The 15,514-nt window shown below is 42.4% G+C and overlaps 1 protein-coding gene and 1 pseudogene across 1 annotated transcript; one reads left to right on the forward strand and one right to left on the reverse strand.

The window, feature by feature from the left end:
• Nucleotides 1–8,965: 8,965 nt before the first annotated feature.
• Nucleotides 8,966–9,602, reverse strand: LOC114198274 (large ribosomal subunit protein eL19 pseudogene; annotated as a pseudogene).
• A 3,478-nt stretch (nucleotides 9,603–13,080) lies between these two features.
• Nucleotides 13,081–14,753, forward strand: CARTPT (CART prepropeptide). Its single transcript, XM_028089603.1, has 3 exons — nucleotides 13,081–13,239; nucleotides 13,658–13,741; nucleotides 14,646–14,753. The coding sequence occupies exons 1-3, from the start codon at nucleotides 13,081–13,083 to the stop codon at nucleotides 14,751–14,753; spliced, it is 351 nt and encodes a 116-aa protein (XP_027945404.1).
• The last annotated feature ends 761 nt before the right edge of the window (nucleotides 14,754–15,514 follow it).

The raw sequence follows: 15,514 nt of genomic DNA on the forward strand, positions 1-15,514 counted from the left end.
TCAGTTGTCAACATTTTAAAATCAGGAAGTTTCATGTAAAAATCCAAATTTTTATCTCCTCTTGAAAAGCTAGATGCTCTACCACTGTCTGTTGTCTTGTATCTGGGCCTTAACTTACTTGCTAGATAGATAGCTGGATTTACAACCACTAGGCTAGAACAAAGGAAACAGATCCAAATGCTCAGTTCAGTGCATTTAGGCCCCTAGGAGGGCCTTTCTGCTCAGGGAGAGTGAGAGCCTTCCATCTTCCACCTGGGGAGCTTTGAAAGGACATTGCCTGGGCACCACCCCAGACAACTGAATCAGAATCGCTGATGCTGGGTATTGTTTGAAAAGCTCCCAAGGTGGTTCTCATTTGCAGCCCAGTTAAGAAACTTTATTTAGGGTTTCCACATAAATAACACTAGAACCTTGGGTCTCTGTCAGAGAAATGGGCTTATGAAGTCTTGAATGCAAAATTGGTTTCTACCTTTCTCCCAGCCTGTTTGGGCAGCCCCTTCACTTACCCTTATTTACTCCCATGTAACTGGGCTTTTAGGACTTCTATGTCCACACCTCTGGACTAAGATATGTTTTTGCAGAATCCTGGAGAAAGAATAGACAAGAAAGGAACAAAGCATTACTTCAAAGTTTCCCTTTGAAATGCTTGGACCTCTGACTATCATACGGCAAATATTAAGATCCCTACAAAACAAGTGATGGCATCTGGAGGCTACTTGCTCTTTTTTGTACACCCTTGCTCTAGAGAGAAAACATAATGATAAAAAAAATAAAACGAACTTGACAGGTTCATTTGAAGACTTTTTCATCTCCTGAGGAGAAATTTCATTAGCAAGCACTGGGAGAGATTGGTCTCTCTGGGTATCTGACCGCTGCCATGGGCAAAGCTACAGTTACAGTCCATTCCAACCCCCCTGCAGGGCACTGGGTAAAGGCTGTGTCCATCAGCAATGCCTTCTTCCAGGGCCACCCTGGTCAGCAGTGCAAATGGCAGAAAATGACATTTGCATCTGGGCAAGAAGCATTATAAATGCTAATAGCTATGCCTTGTCAGGGTCTCTTCTTGTCAGTGAAGCATGGTAGGTTTGTGTCTGCACAGGGTGAGATCTTTGTTCTTCCATTAGCCAAAGCGCCCTTACAGGCCTCTTCGATTTCCTGGGAGAGCTTTGGCGGGGCATACAGGAGGACCTCAGTGCAAAGTTGATGGTCTGCCTCATAAAACAGAGTTCCATTCACATTGGGAAGGTCAAAGCTTGCACTTGGAGACTCAGCCTGACATTTTTGCAGTTTCCAATAAAAATTGACATGGTTTGTCAGGGAACCATAGGGATTTTGACATCATGTTATGTCTTTTTATGATATTTGAAAATTTTTTTAGATTTTGTCTTATTTTCTATTTCTCTTTTGCTTTGTCTTTTCACACCTTCTTTTCTCAAACAATGATAAACTTGATAAAGTAAACAGTTTGGCCCAACTTCCTTCCCACTGGCCTGTAGACCTGGATCCAGTTACTTAAATTATCAGTTTTATCACCTATAGAATGGGAAATATAATATCTGTCCAAGGTGGGTAAAAATGAGTCTTTCACCAAGGCTTAATTACTATTAAGGTTACTGTTTGGGGGGCTTATCTTTGTACATCAAGCACTCTTGGAAAGCCCTTAATTGAGGGGACATCAATCCATCCTGGTTTAGCTATCGAGCTGTTCATATTTTATGAGGGAGGGTATTAGCATCCTGAAAAGACCTGGCCTTGGAGTTCTTTTGTAGGGCAAAGTGTACACCCTGAGAACTCACCAGATGATGCAAAAAGCCCCACAGCTGTACTCTCTAACCAGGGGGTTATATCAGAATCACTTGGGATGACTTTCTTAAGCTACCTGAGCTCCACTGCCCCCCTCCACAGACATTCTGGTGCCTCAGGTTTTGGGGGGGGCTATAAGCATACGTAGTTTCCCAAGCAAAAATTTCTAGTTGATTCTGATCCTTTTTCCTGAGGTTGGGTACCACTTACCTAAGAAGGGTAAATTGAAGGTTCTCTCTATGTGGCTTCACCTCTGACGCACAATGTTCCAGAGATAGTCTGTTTGGAAAATATCTGTGTCACCTGATGAGTTAAGACTGAAGACAGAAAGAGTAGAGATATCAGCATTTCTGTGTGATGCCCGAGGGTTCCCCTGAAGAACTCCCAGCTTGGCCATTTACTTGCCAAGAACACTTTTCCCTTCTTTTCTGCTCAAACAATTCTACCCTTCAAAGTCTAGCTCATATTACGACCTACTTTTGATTGCCCCTAGCCTAAAGAGCTTGTCTTTCTGCACTTTTAATTCACTCATTGTCTGGATGATTTATGTGACAATTCAATTAGCAACTGATGGCCTAGCTTCTGTTTCAGTTGAATGCAATTTGTCTTGTATTGCTATTTAATTTTTCACTTATGACTGTCTAGTGGAAAGAGCGCTGATCTGAATTTTCATTCTGGCTTTACTGCTAACTACATATCCTAGGCAAGATAGTTAACATTCCTGGGCTTCAGAGCCGCAGTGATAGAATTCCGCAGTTCTCTTTCTTGTCTCACCACTCAAGCTTAGGTTCTTGCTCAATGCTTGTTCATTTCATTTTACTTTTTTTTGGCAATCATTGTGATACAGTTTCTAATACATTCCCATTAATCCCTGCCTCCTGATATTCATGCCTTATGTCATTGCCTGCCCTTTAGTGAGGGCAGGACCCAGTGAATAGAATATGGCAAAAGTGATGAGAGGTTACTTCTCTGACACCTTGCCAATACCCACTGAGTTATCTTGGAGGTGGATCCTGCTTCAGTTGGTCCTTGAGTTGACTGCAGCCCCAGTCATCTTACACCTTATGATCACACCTTCTGATTACAGTCTTGTGCTGATGCTGAAAGAGATGATCTAGCTAAGCCATGCCTGGATTCTTGACCCACAGAAATGGTGAGATGATAAAGACATGTTGTCTTCAGCCACTAAATGTTGGGGTAATGTGTTATGCAGCATAGATAACTAGCACTATATATGAGATGGGTTGGTGGGTATGGTAATCTGTATATCTGGGTTGGCCTGATAAAGCTAAATTACGCTGTAGTAACAAATGACCCCAAAAGCTCAGTGGCTTAAATCCACAAAGTTTATTCCTCATTCATATGGTATGTCCATACAGGCTGGTTGTAGCTCTGCTCAACATTTTCTTCCTTCCAGAACTTTCCATAACACAGGCTCACAGAGCTGCCTCTATCTGGAACATTGCCAATCAGCATGGGAGAGGGAAAAAGAAAGCAGGGCAAAGTATGAACTGGTTTTTAAAGCTTCACCATGAAAACAGTGCCTCCTACTTTTGCTTGTATTTCATTGGTCAAAGTGAGTCAAAGGGCCACACAGAAGTCGAAAAGCATATACTTTTGTGGGAGTCCAAAGTATAATCCTCCTCTAGGGAGGGCCACCAAATGCTTGTGAACAATAACACATTATAACATAAACCATCGCACAGTGGTTCAGGGGTGGAGGAGACCCAAACTGCCATGATGTACACCACAGCCTCAGGTGAACAGAGGCCCTGGAACCTGAGAGCAGAGTATGATTGAAGAGCTGTGTTTCCCAGAGAAGGGTAGAAAAGGGAGTGTTAGGCCCTGAGGAAAATTGAGGATTTTTAAAACGTATTCCCATAATCTCCATTGTTTTCTTCCTAAGATCCCCATAAATCAGTGAACTCTCTATGGTAAATGCAGCTTTAAGACATCCCCCACTCTGTACCCTTCTTCTGATGAGATTGCCTTCCCTAAGATCTTTAAGCTTCTCTGTATAGAAATATAAGAGCTTCACTTGTCTATACTCCCATTCATAAAGTTAAACTGGGTTTCCAAACACCTGTTTTCCTGTAGTCCCTTAATAGGAGAGGAAAGCTTGACACATGACCTTGGGCAAACCTGCCATTCTCTGGGCTTCATTCTTCTCAAAGTTGCACTCTAATCTCACCTTCCTGAGTAATAACCATAGTCCCTATGGCTTTCCAAAATATTAGGGGAGCTTAAGGAATGATTGCTGGCTCATCCATCTCAGAGGCCTTACCAGGCTGGCTTTATAGAGGCAGTTTGATGGGAGGTACACAGATCTGAATGTCAATACATCTAGCTTGCAGAGCAGGAAAAATTGGGCCTGACTTAGCTGGTAAGTCAGGCCAACATGATGGATCTTTTGTTAAAAACAGAACCAGATTAAACTTCTGCTGATGCACAGTACAGAGATGTCAGGGCTGCAGGTTACCTAAAGAATAAAGGAGGGACATGTTCAGGATCCATTTTCCTATAGAATATACTTTTGCCCTTAGGCCCTGCCTCTTTGGATCATGCCAGATGATATTCTTTTCCTCCTTAGGTTATAGTTTATGTCAAAATAAATAGATTTCACTTCAATGAGTTTTCAAGGAGGCATAGAAGAGTCCCAGAATCATTATTGTAAAAGTGACCTTAGATGCCATCAAAGCCAAACACTGCCCAGCATAGGAGTCATGTCCATGTCCAGAGACTGCTGATCAGAAACAGATTTTATACTTCCCAAGATTCTTTAGGATTTGATCTTATCCCAGTTTTCTTTCTATATTGCTCCATAGGGAGTATGTGGGAAAAAGACTGAAGAAGTCCACGACAAGGTTATGGAGACAATACCCTTCTTCCTAGTGACAGACCATGTTTTGTACTTGGCATAAATTTTCCTTTTTGCAACTGAAATGCCCTTATTGTTAGAGGAAATGTTGAGAGAGGCCAGAGTCTGTACCCCAGAAATCCTACTTCTGAAATTGACTACCTGTGAAAAAAATTTATCCCTCTCTGGCATACATTTTTTTCTGATAAGAGGGTAATAATGGTGCTTATAAATAGTAAATTGGCAGTGCTTTTAAATTGCTCAATAAATGTCTTCTGTAATAAATTGTGTAAATGATTGCATGGTCACCGAATTAGTGTCTGAGTATTATCTTTCATTTTCATAGCACCTAACTTTCTCTTCCTCATCTGTGTATCAGGTACCATGTTAAATACTGGGAGTACCAAGGTGATTAGATGTATTCTTTGCTATCGAGGGTTTCTTTGTCTAGCTAGTGAGATAGACATATGATAATATATAATGCATGTTGGGTGTTTTAATGAATACATGTATAAAGGTTTATGGAAACAAAGGCAAGGTAAACCTGGTGGTATGATGACCAGTGGATGAAGAAGGTGTCAGATAAGATAGGTCTTGAAACATGAGCTTTTTAGATGTTCAAGGCATGGGAGGATGTTCCAGGCATAGAGAAGGGCATGGACAAAGGCAGAGGTATGAACATGCAGAGTGCACGTGGTAGTCAGTGCATTCTAGGCATGGTAACACACTCCTTTTTACTTTGGTTGAGCCATTTGACTAGTTCTTCAGGCTAATGAGTTGGAAACCAGTGAAATATGACTCCCAGGCCAAAGCTTTTAATAGCTTGTTCAAGACTTTCTAGAGCTCTTCCCAGAACACAACCAGCAATGTCAGACCTGGTGATTATTCTGTCATTCTTGGTCCCTGAGTGACCATGATGAACACAGTACTTCATTAACCCTGATACACATGTAAGATGAGTGAGAAATCTGTTTTTTTCTCAGGTCACTAAGATTTTGGAGTTGTTTGTTATGGTAGCATAACCTAGTCTATTCCTCTCATTCAGTGCAAAAGTGAGAAATAAGTATGGTGTACCTGCCAAATATAATAGAAGATATCTGCTAGAACTGGTTGAGAGTGGAGGAAAAGGAGATTGGAAATACGGGCCAAGATCAAACAGAAACTTTGACACCATGCTGAGAAGTTAACTTGAAATTGTAGGCAATGAGCAGTCATTGAAGGATTCACGTTTTTCTCTGTTAAGTCATATAGTTCATCTCTTAGGGCATCCTAGTCTGCTGCTTCAGTACTAATTCTACACTTCCTACAAGCTTAGGAGCTCTGGATCTAGAAAAGTTAGAGAAGATGGGACACCTGTGGCATAGGAAGTGTGGGCTAGGTGTGCCATTCCTTCTGCTGCACTCCAGGTGTGCTGTGCAAAAGAAACAAGACAAAGATTTCTTGGTCCTGGGGCAAGTATATTTTCATTACTGATACTTCCCTGTATCTGACATGGGCTACTTTTATTAGGCTACACCTTTAGATAAAACTTGCTTTTAGCATTACTACTTTAAAGATGGAATCCTTTGCGTTCACTTATGCTTCTACTTCTTGTTCATTGGAGCCAAATTTGGAATGATCTGTTGCTGCTCTGAATTTCCCTTTTATGCTCTACTACTCCCTCTTCCAGTCTTGTTTTCCCACATTTTACATGGTCTATGTACCATACCCTCCAGCATCCCAGGCCACTCAATCTCCCCAGATGTCCTTGTCTCCATGACTTTGCATACATCCAGAGTGGGATGTTTACTGTTGAAATTCTTCCCACCCTCTAAGACCCAGCACCTCAAATACCATTTTTTTCATGAAGTTTCCTCTCACTAGTTAATTTCGGACTTCTTGGGGCTTCCCTATCTCTATTAGGACGATTACCTCACTGAGATGTTATATTATAGGTATTTATGGGTACGATCAGACTCAAAAATCAAGGGCAAGAACTGTGTCTTTTTTTTAAATCTCCACAGTACTTAGCAGTGCTGTGAACATATTGAACATTGAGATTTTTAAAAAATTGAAAGCCTTGAAATTTTAAGTTGTTTTTTGTTAAGTAAGCTCCAACCCAGCATGGAGCCCAACATGAGGTTTGAACTCATGACCCCAAGATCAAGACCTGGGCTGAGATCAAGAGTTAGATGCTTAACTGGCTGACCCACCCAGGCACCCTGAAATTGAAAGTTTTTAAATCGAAATCTAAAAAATTAGTGGAAAGCTTTGTCTAATTTCTCTGCTTTGTTCCTTCAAGGGCTGTCTGTAAAGCACATTGTCTTTCCTACATATCCAGCACCTCCCAGTTGAGCATCAGCTCCAAGTGTCCTTTATTTGCAGATTATTTTCTTCCAAATAGTGATAAAGATGTTTGGTTAGAACAGAAGGAGCATCAGTTACTTTGAAAGACTATGGATTGAAAGTCAGTAAATAGAAGATGAATGTCAATCATTTCTCTTCTGGAGACAGGGCAGGTGGAATGTAGAAATGAAAAGTGTGCCACCTAAGAGATTATTAATGTGTACCAAAGAAAATAATGTTTAACCTGGAGGAAAGTGCAATGAACACAAGTAAAGAGGAACACTTTAAAATAAGAAATCAATGGGAACTGAGGAAGTTTAAAAAAAAGTTTAATTCCAGTATGGTTAATATACAGCATTATATTAGTTTCATGTGTGTAATGTAGTGATTCAACAGTTCCATACATTACTCAGTGCTTACCATGGTAAGTATACTTTCAATCCCCTTCACCTATTTTAGGCACCCCACCCAAGCACCTCCCCTCTGGTAACTGTCATTTTGTTCTCTATAGTTAAGAGTCTGTCTCTTTTAAGGGGAACCCTCCTACACTGTTGGTGGGAATGCAAGCTGGTGCAACGCCTCTGGAAAACAGTATGGAGGTTCCTCAAACAGTTGAAATTAGAGCTACCATTCGATCCAGCAATTGCACTACTGGGTATTTACCACAAAGATACAAATGTAGGGATCCGAAGGGGTACGTGCACCCCAATGTTTATAGCAGCAATGTCCACAATAGCCAAACTGTGGAAAGAGCCAAGATGTCCATCGACAGATGAGTGGATAAAAAAGATGTGGTATATATACACAATGGAATAGTATGCAGCCAATAAAAGGAATGAGATCTTGCCATTTGCAACGATGTGGATGGAACTGGAGGGTGTTATGCTGAGTGAAATAAGTCAATCAGAGACATGTATCATATGACCTCACTGATATGAGGAATTCTTAATCTCAGGAAACAAACTGAGTGTTGCTGGAGTGGTTGGGGTGGTAGGGATGGGGTGGCTGGGTGATAGACATTGGGGAGGGTATGTGCTACGGTGAGCGCTGTGAATTGTGCAAGACTGTTGAATCACAGATCTGTACTTCTGAAACAAAAAAGAAAAAGAGGAAGATGGCAGGAGAGGAAGAATGAAGGGGGGTGGGTTAGAGAGGGAGACGAACCATGAGGGATGATAGATTCTGAAGAGCAAACTGAGGGTTCTGGAGGGGAGGAGCGTGGGAGGATGGGTTAGCCTGGTGATGGGTATTGGGGAGGGCACGTTCTGCGTGGAGCACTGGGTGTTATGAACAAACAATGAATCATGGAACACTACATCAAAAACTAATGATGTAATATATGGTGATTAACATAACAAAAAAAAGTCTGTCTCTTTTTTCTTTTGCTTGTTTTTTCTTTTTGTCTCTTTTTTTCTTTTGCTTGCTTGTTTTGTTTCTTAAATTCCACATATAAGTGAAATCATAAGGTATTTGACTTTCTCTGACTGACCTATTTCACTTAGCTTTATACTCTCCAGATCCATCCATGTTGTTGCAAATGGCAAGATTTCATTCTTTTTTTATGGCTGAGTGATATTCTACTGTGTGTGTGTATCACATCTTCTTTATCCATTCATCTAGGAATAGACACTTGGGCTCCTTCCATATTTTGGCAATTGTAAATAATGCTGCAATAAACATAGGGTCACATATAGCTTTTCAAATTAGTGTTTTTTGTGTAAATACCCAGTAGTGAAATTACTGGATCATATGGTAATTTTATCTTTATTTTATTTATTTATTTTTAAGATTTTATTTATTTATTTGACACACGGAGAGAGAGAGCAAGAGCAGGAACACAAGCAGGGAGAGTAGGAGAGGGAGAAGCAGGCTTCTCGCTGAGCAGGGAGCCCGACGCAGGGCTCGATCCCAGGACCCCGTTATCATGACCTGAGCTGAAGGCAGACACTTAAGTAACTGAGCCACCCAGGCACCCTATTTTTAATTTTTTTGAGGCAGATAAAGGTTTGCTTTATTGAATAACTGATCTGTGTAATTGCTGAGGCCACTGTGTATAGACAAAAGAGTGGTCTCTTCCTCCTTGGGTAGAGTCTTGATGATTTCCTCCTCCTTGGCCTGGAGCAGTTCTTCACGGTGCTTGTATGCTTCCTTGGTCTTAGATCTGTGGGCCAGAAGCTTCTTGTGCACCTTGTCTGCCTCAGTTCGTGGATGTGTTTGATGAAAGTATGCTTGTTTTTCAACAGGTTACCCTTCACTTTCAGGTACAGGCTGTGATACATGGGGCAGTAAATCTTAGATTCTCAAGGTATTAACTGAGCAGCCGCACAGAATTCTCATCCTCCTCATCCAGGTCATCTTCTCAGGCATTTGAACCTTGGCAGTTCCTTTTCTCTTACCGATGCCCATATGCCTACCCTTGTGGCAGGCCAAGGTAATTTTCTGGTACTTGAGCCTGGGAATGAATAGTCACAGTTTTCTGGATGATCAGCCCATCCTTGATCAGTTTCTGGATCTACTGATGGGAGTTGGCATTGGTGATTTCATTGGGATCCAAACAGACCTTCTTTTTGCCACAGTGGAGGACACTGGAAGCAAGCCTCTTCTGAAGCCTGAGCATTGTTATGGTTGCCACCGCACTGATAAAAGTATTTTTAACTTTTTGAGGAGCCTCCATACTGTTTTCCACAATGGCTGTACCAGTTTGCATTCCTACCAACAGTGCAAGAGGGTTCCTTTTTCTCCACATCCTTGCCCCATACTTGTTGTTTCCTGTGTTTTTTATTTTAGCTACTCTGATAGGTATGAGGTGATATCTCATTGTGGTTTTGATTTGTAATTCCCTGATGATGAGTGATGCTGAACATCTTTTCATGTATCTGTTGGCCATCTGTATTTCTGTTCATGTCTTCATATTTTTAAATTGAGTTATTTGTTTTTTGGGTGTTGAGTTGTATCACTTCTTTTTATATTTTGGATCCTAACCCTTTATCAAATATATCATTTGCAAATATCTTCTCACATTCTGTAGGTTGTCTTTTAGTTTTGTTGATTGTTTCTTTCGCTGTGCAGAAGCTTTTTATTTTGATGCAGTCCCAATTGTTTATTTTTGCTTTTGTTTTCCTGGCCACAACTGAGGAAGTTTTACTGTTGAACAAGACTTGGTTGGCAGAAGGATGTAAAGGGGGTTAATGGATAACAAAGTAGTTTGGTATTTGAGCAATATGACAATCCAAAAGATCAGGTGTTATTTTGGGCCATACAGGAAAAGGAATGACTCAAAATTTGAAGAAGAGAGGGAGAGAAAAGTACTAGAATCCTAGTTTATCTTAGGGGGAGTGGTTGAGAGGTTTGTCTGCAGTAAATCTCCGTGGATACAAGCTGGTCACTGCTTCTATTTTGTGAGATGATCTGCTTCCTTTTTCTATATCTGATATGAGAAATAGTAACTAAATCCAATTACAAATTTTTCTTTACTTGCTTGGGGGCATCAAAGGTGGACTTTTTTCTTTTCTAGTGGAGTCATTATAAATTAGCAAGAATGTATAAATTCTCCTGACAGTGCATGATGTAAGAACTGTAGGACATCTCACACTTACAAAAGTTGTCTCAAGAAGAAAATGGCCTATGTCTTACTGTACCACATGCTTCCTAAAGACAGGTTATCAAATAATTCTGTTCAGAGACGAAAAAAGCATTGTGATATCTAAATGACCAAAATACCCCTGGTTTGCTTCACAGGATTGTCTAAGGGTCCCTTTCCAAACCTATCAACTAAATGTAATATCCTGCTTACATGAACATGAGCACCAACCTTACATCAGTAGGATTTGAACCTTTGAGTATTTTTCAATAGAAGTAGCACAAAAGAAAAGTTATTATTTGTGTCTGGGTAGAACACACTATGAGAGAAATTATTGCATTGGCAGTATCCCCATCTTTGTGGAAGGATGAACTAAAACCTTATTTAGGGCTATTTTCCTTCTGCAGTTTAGAATGCTTTTATCACTGGAAATCAATTTTACAATGAGTGCCAATATGTCTCTGTAAGTTTTAAAAAGTAAAATGTGCTGCCACTAAAGTTTTGTTGTATAGAATCTAAAGGTATGTGTAAAAGGCAGACCTGAGGGAGGTATTAGATTAATTTTCAAGTTAGATTGATCTTAAGGAAAAATATTTTGATGCTGTTAATTTGTGTGCTACTCATTAGGAGAGAGATTACTTCTTGAATTGCTTTCCAGTGTGCATTTGAGTAACAGTTAAATACTTGATAAATGAAATAAGCAGACACATATTATGTATTAACTATTCCAGTTACCCATATCACCTGCCAAGCAATAAATCTGTGGGATAATAAATTGGTGGATACTTTAGATTGGGTGGTCAAGGACATTTGAACTGAAATTTAAATGATAAGGAGCAGCCAACTATTTAGAAATGCAGGGTGACCTTTCCAGGTAAGCTAAGAAGCAAAAGCCTCAAAATGGGAATGAGCTTGACCTGTTAGAGGACCAAGAAGAAGGCTGCTGAGGCTGGAGTGGAGGGGCCTGGGGCAGAATGGTAGGACTCGAAAGTGGAAGGAGGTGCCAATCATGTAGTACTTTGTAAGTCAGGATGAAGAATTTAGATTTAGTGCTTAGTAAGATGGGAAGCCATCAGTGTATTTTAAGGGTAAAAATGCTCTGGCTGTTTTTCTTGAGTTATGGATTAGAGGAAGGCAAGAGAAGATGGGATGGACCTGGAGGTAGGCAAAATGTAGGTTGGGGCAATTGTCCAGAACTGGGGTAGTAGTAATAGGGATGGAGAAAAGTGAATGGGGCTAGAAGGGGTTGAAAGAAAGGTGTGGTGAAAGAAGCCAGGTGGGCAGGCAATTAAGATAAGCCTCTAGGTCTAAGTAGGGAAAACCAACACCTCACCTACAGGAACTTTGGTTTGCATTCAGGCTGTAAGGACCCCTACCTTTTAAAAACCAGTCTTCCCAAGTCACTGAGGACCTGGCTCATTAGTGACTTCTCATCTCTGGAGATATTTCTATAATCAGGGACTTGGACTTTTCACTCCCTTTGCTTTCTTTATAGACAGGCTTCTTGGATATCAGGAGTGGGTGGTGGGTAGCAGGGATCCTGAGGATGGCGAATTTGCCCTAAAGAAAAACTGGGATACTGCACATAGCCACTTACCTAGGCAGCCTCACAGTTCAAAAAAGAGAGGCAGGGAGGGTTAGTGCTTATTGTGCTCTGGGTCAGAAATTTTACATACCAAATCTCATTCCCTCCTTTTGATAACTTGCGAGGCTCATTTTTAAATGCCAGTTTTATAAAAGAGAGACAGAGACAGAGATACTCAGGTTATTTATTTTGCCCAAAGTCACACAGCTTATAAGTAGTGGAGCCAGGACTGGAATCAGAATGGGGCTGTCTGTGCCCCCCACACTGCCTCTGAATTGGAGTTAGTCTGTTTGTCTTCTTTTCTCATTACCGCATAGATTCCATGAAGAGCTCATCCTGGGGAAGGTCATGATTTCTCTTTGTTATGTTTACTATATTGGCCTTCCCCTACCCCCCAGAGTGCCTAGTAAAATGCTTAGCAAACATGCCTGCCTGGAGGCAACACCTCCTACTTGCTGCCACATGTGGGGCTGGAGTGAGAGGCAAGGCAGGGTTGGTGAGGTGGATTACTTTGCTGCTGCTGCTGCTGCTGCTAGGGGATGGGGAGGGACTTTGCTGCCTGAGCCTTGGCTCGAAGGCATTTTCCATTTCCTAGCCCCCTCCTCCTCCTCCATCCCTCAGCTGTCGCCCCTCCGTTTCAGCTCTGGCCCCTAGGGGAGCGTCCCTTGCCGCGGGGCTGACAGCACTTGGGGAGCAGGGTCCCTGTTCTCTGCGCTCTAGCTCTGTGCGCAGAGCTTCGTTCGTGGGCGCCTGGTGTCCAGCGGGCACTGATGTCAAGCGGTGGCGGAGCGCTGCCTACAGACGGTTGACCTGGACCCTCCTCCACACTCACTTCCTTCGTCGCCCCCTCCCTCTTGCCTGTACTCGGGCTCTGGCTCTCTATAAAAGGCGGGAGCGTTGCGCGCCACAGCAGCTCCGAGTTTCAGCACCATGGAGAGCCCCCGTCTTCGGCCGCTGGCCCTGTTGGGTGCCGCCCTGCTTTTGCTGCTACCTCTTCTGGGCGCCCGGGCCCAGGAGGACGCTGAGCTCCAGCCCCGAGCCCTGGACATCTACTCTGCCGTGGAGGATGCCTCTCATGAGAAGGAGCTGGTGGGTATCTCCCGGATCCCCCTTGGCTGCCGCCCGGTCATTTCCTTTGTATTCGTCCGTCTTCTTTCCCTCCTTCCCCACCCCCACTGCCAGAGTCGGGGTGCAGGAAGATGAACGTAAAGCCCAGGCTTACATCTGTAAATCGTCTGGAGCCCACTGCTTCAGGCAGTTTGTAGAGTGAATCCCTTGTCCGGGGCCCTCGGAGCAACAGGAGCCTCAGCGTCTAAGGGACTTGCGGTCAGTACGTGAGACAGTGCTCGCTAAGTTAATACCCCTCGAACATCCCTTTCTGTCCTTGGAGTCCCAGGGTGGAGTGCGTGTGGTTCCGGGGCTCTTTGTAACTAGGGCTGGGAGTGAGCACCTGGGTTGGGCTCGCAGCCAGTGCAGCAACTTCGGGCTCCGGGGCGATGTGTTGCAGATCGAAGCGCTACAGGAAGTCCTGAAGAAGCTCAAGACTAAAAGTATTCCGATCTATGAGAAGAAGTATGGCCAAGTCCCCATGGTAAGGCTCTGGGATCACCCCCTCCCCATGTTTTTCTGAGAGGAAATAGACCACCTTGAGTCTTATACATTGACCTCCCTAGGACGGGGTTAAATCAGGTAATGGGTTTGCAGAATTCTGTGGGCTCTTCTGTATTCCACCGCCAAATCATGCCCCTTGGTTTCTAAGGGCAAAGAGTAGAATGGCCATTTCAGAGGATCCAAGAGCTGGTGCCAGGAACCAGCTCTTGGGTCTGTGTGGAAAAGAGCATTTCTTGAAGATGAGCTTTTTTCCTCTCAAGAAAAATTCTCTGAATTGGAAGAGCCCTTAAATCCACTCAGTTCTTATTCCTCTAATTTTCTTCTTGCCATCTGGAGCACTGCCAGTTTTTCTGATCTATGTTTTAAGGTCAAAATTCTTGATTCCCCGCTTGTCACTTTCCTTGGGGAATTACACATGCACACGCTCATGTTCTCTCTCTCTTTCACACACACACACACACACACACACACACACACACACACACACACACACACACCTCTTCCTTGGGATGAGGAGTCTGAAAGCCGGGAGCAGAGGTTATGAGAAAATACAGGTCTATTGTTTATTTCTTAGAAAAATGTCTGGTTGATTATTTTTCTTCTTGATAAACAACTAAGGGAGCTAGAAAATGTACCCCCTCCCCCCAAAATAAAAGGTGGAATAAACTAAGAGGAGCTCAATAATCTAATTTTTTTTTCTTTTTATATTCTCTCACTGGAATTTTAAGGTTGTGTTTCAGGTCTGACCATACTTAGACCTCCGGTGATAGTGATAGGTTCCATCTATCTCTCCTAAGAGGCAGACATTGTGTTGATGGGGAGATGTGCCTGTTGGGAGCCTGGGTTTGCTTTTGTGGGAAGACCACACATTGTGTTGTTTTCAGTGCCACGCTGGGGAGCGGTGCGCAGTGCGAAAAGGAGCGAGGATTGGGAAGCTGTGCGACTGTCCCCGAGGAACCACCTGCAATTCTTTCCTTTTGAAGTGCTTGTGAGGCATCCACCCGCCTCCATAAATCCCCACTGCCCCTACTTCCCTCCCTGCCACCCCAGAGGACCACACCTTCATCTCTGGAGTTCGCCTTTAGCAACAAAGTTTGCATTTCCCTCTGAGGGTTAAGGGGCTCTTTTCCTGCTGTTCCCAAATAACACATTAGTTGTTACTGTGTGAAGGATAATGCCTTGTATGGTGTTGATACATGTGCAAAGTATTCTTTTCTTATTCATCTGACACACTCTTATGTATCTTTGTGTAAAGAAGGGGAACTTCTGCTTTGAAAATTGTATTTTTGTATGTGGTGTGGCCGGATGAAAATTAGATTTAGTTAATCTTAGTAGATGACATCACAACCTGGAAGATGACCCCAAATGACACAAATTGCAGCATGTACAAATTATACATAATAAAGTGTTTTTAATAATTGCTCATACTGTATCATTGTTTCTATGTCATAAGTAATTTAAGTAAGAATGTTGGAATTAATCATGCTATTGTTTTCAAAGAGAAATATTTAAAAAATAGCAGCCTATTGGGAGAACAATACCTTGGCTCCAAGGAGTTTTCACCATTAATTGGGAGTTTGCCACACAAGCTTTGGTGCACTGTTTTTCTTTGATTGCTGTAGTGTGTGTGTGTGTGTGTGTGTGTGTGTGTTGGAGATGGCTGGAGCTGAGCTGATGTGATAACATTTATTAAAACCTTTAGTAGACTCCTTAATTTTCACAGTGAGAACAATAAAAGATAAATTGTTTCAGA

Source organism: Eumetopias jubatus, unplaced genomic scaffold, assembly GCF_037043125.1.
Source record: "Eumetopias jubatus isolate StellerSeaLion01/CBP00866 unplaced genomic scaffold, mEumJub1_p1.0 scaffold_5, whole genome shotgun sequence".
In the NCBI taxonomy this organism is placed as follows: Eukaryota; Metazoa; Chordata; class Mammalia; order Carnivora; family Otariidae; genus Eumetopias; species Eumetopias jubatus.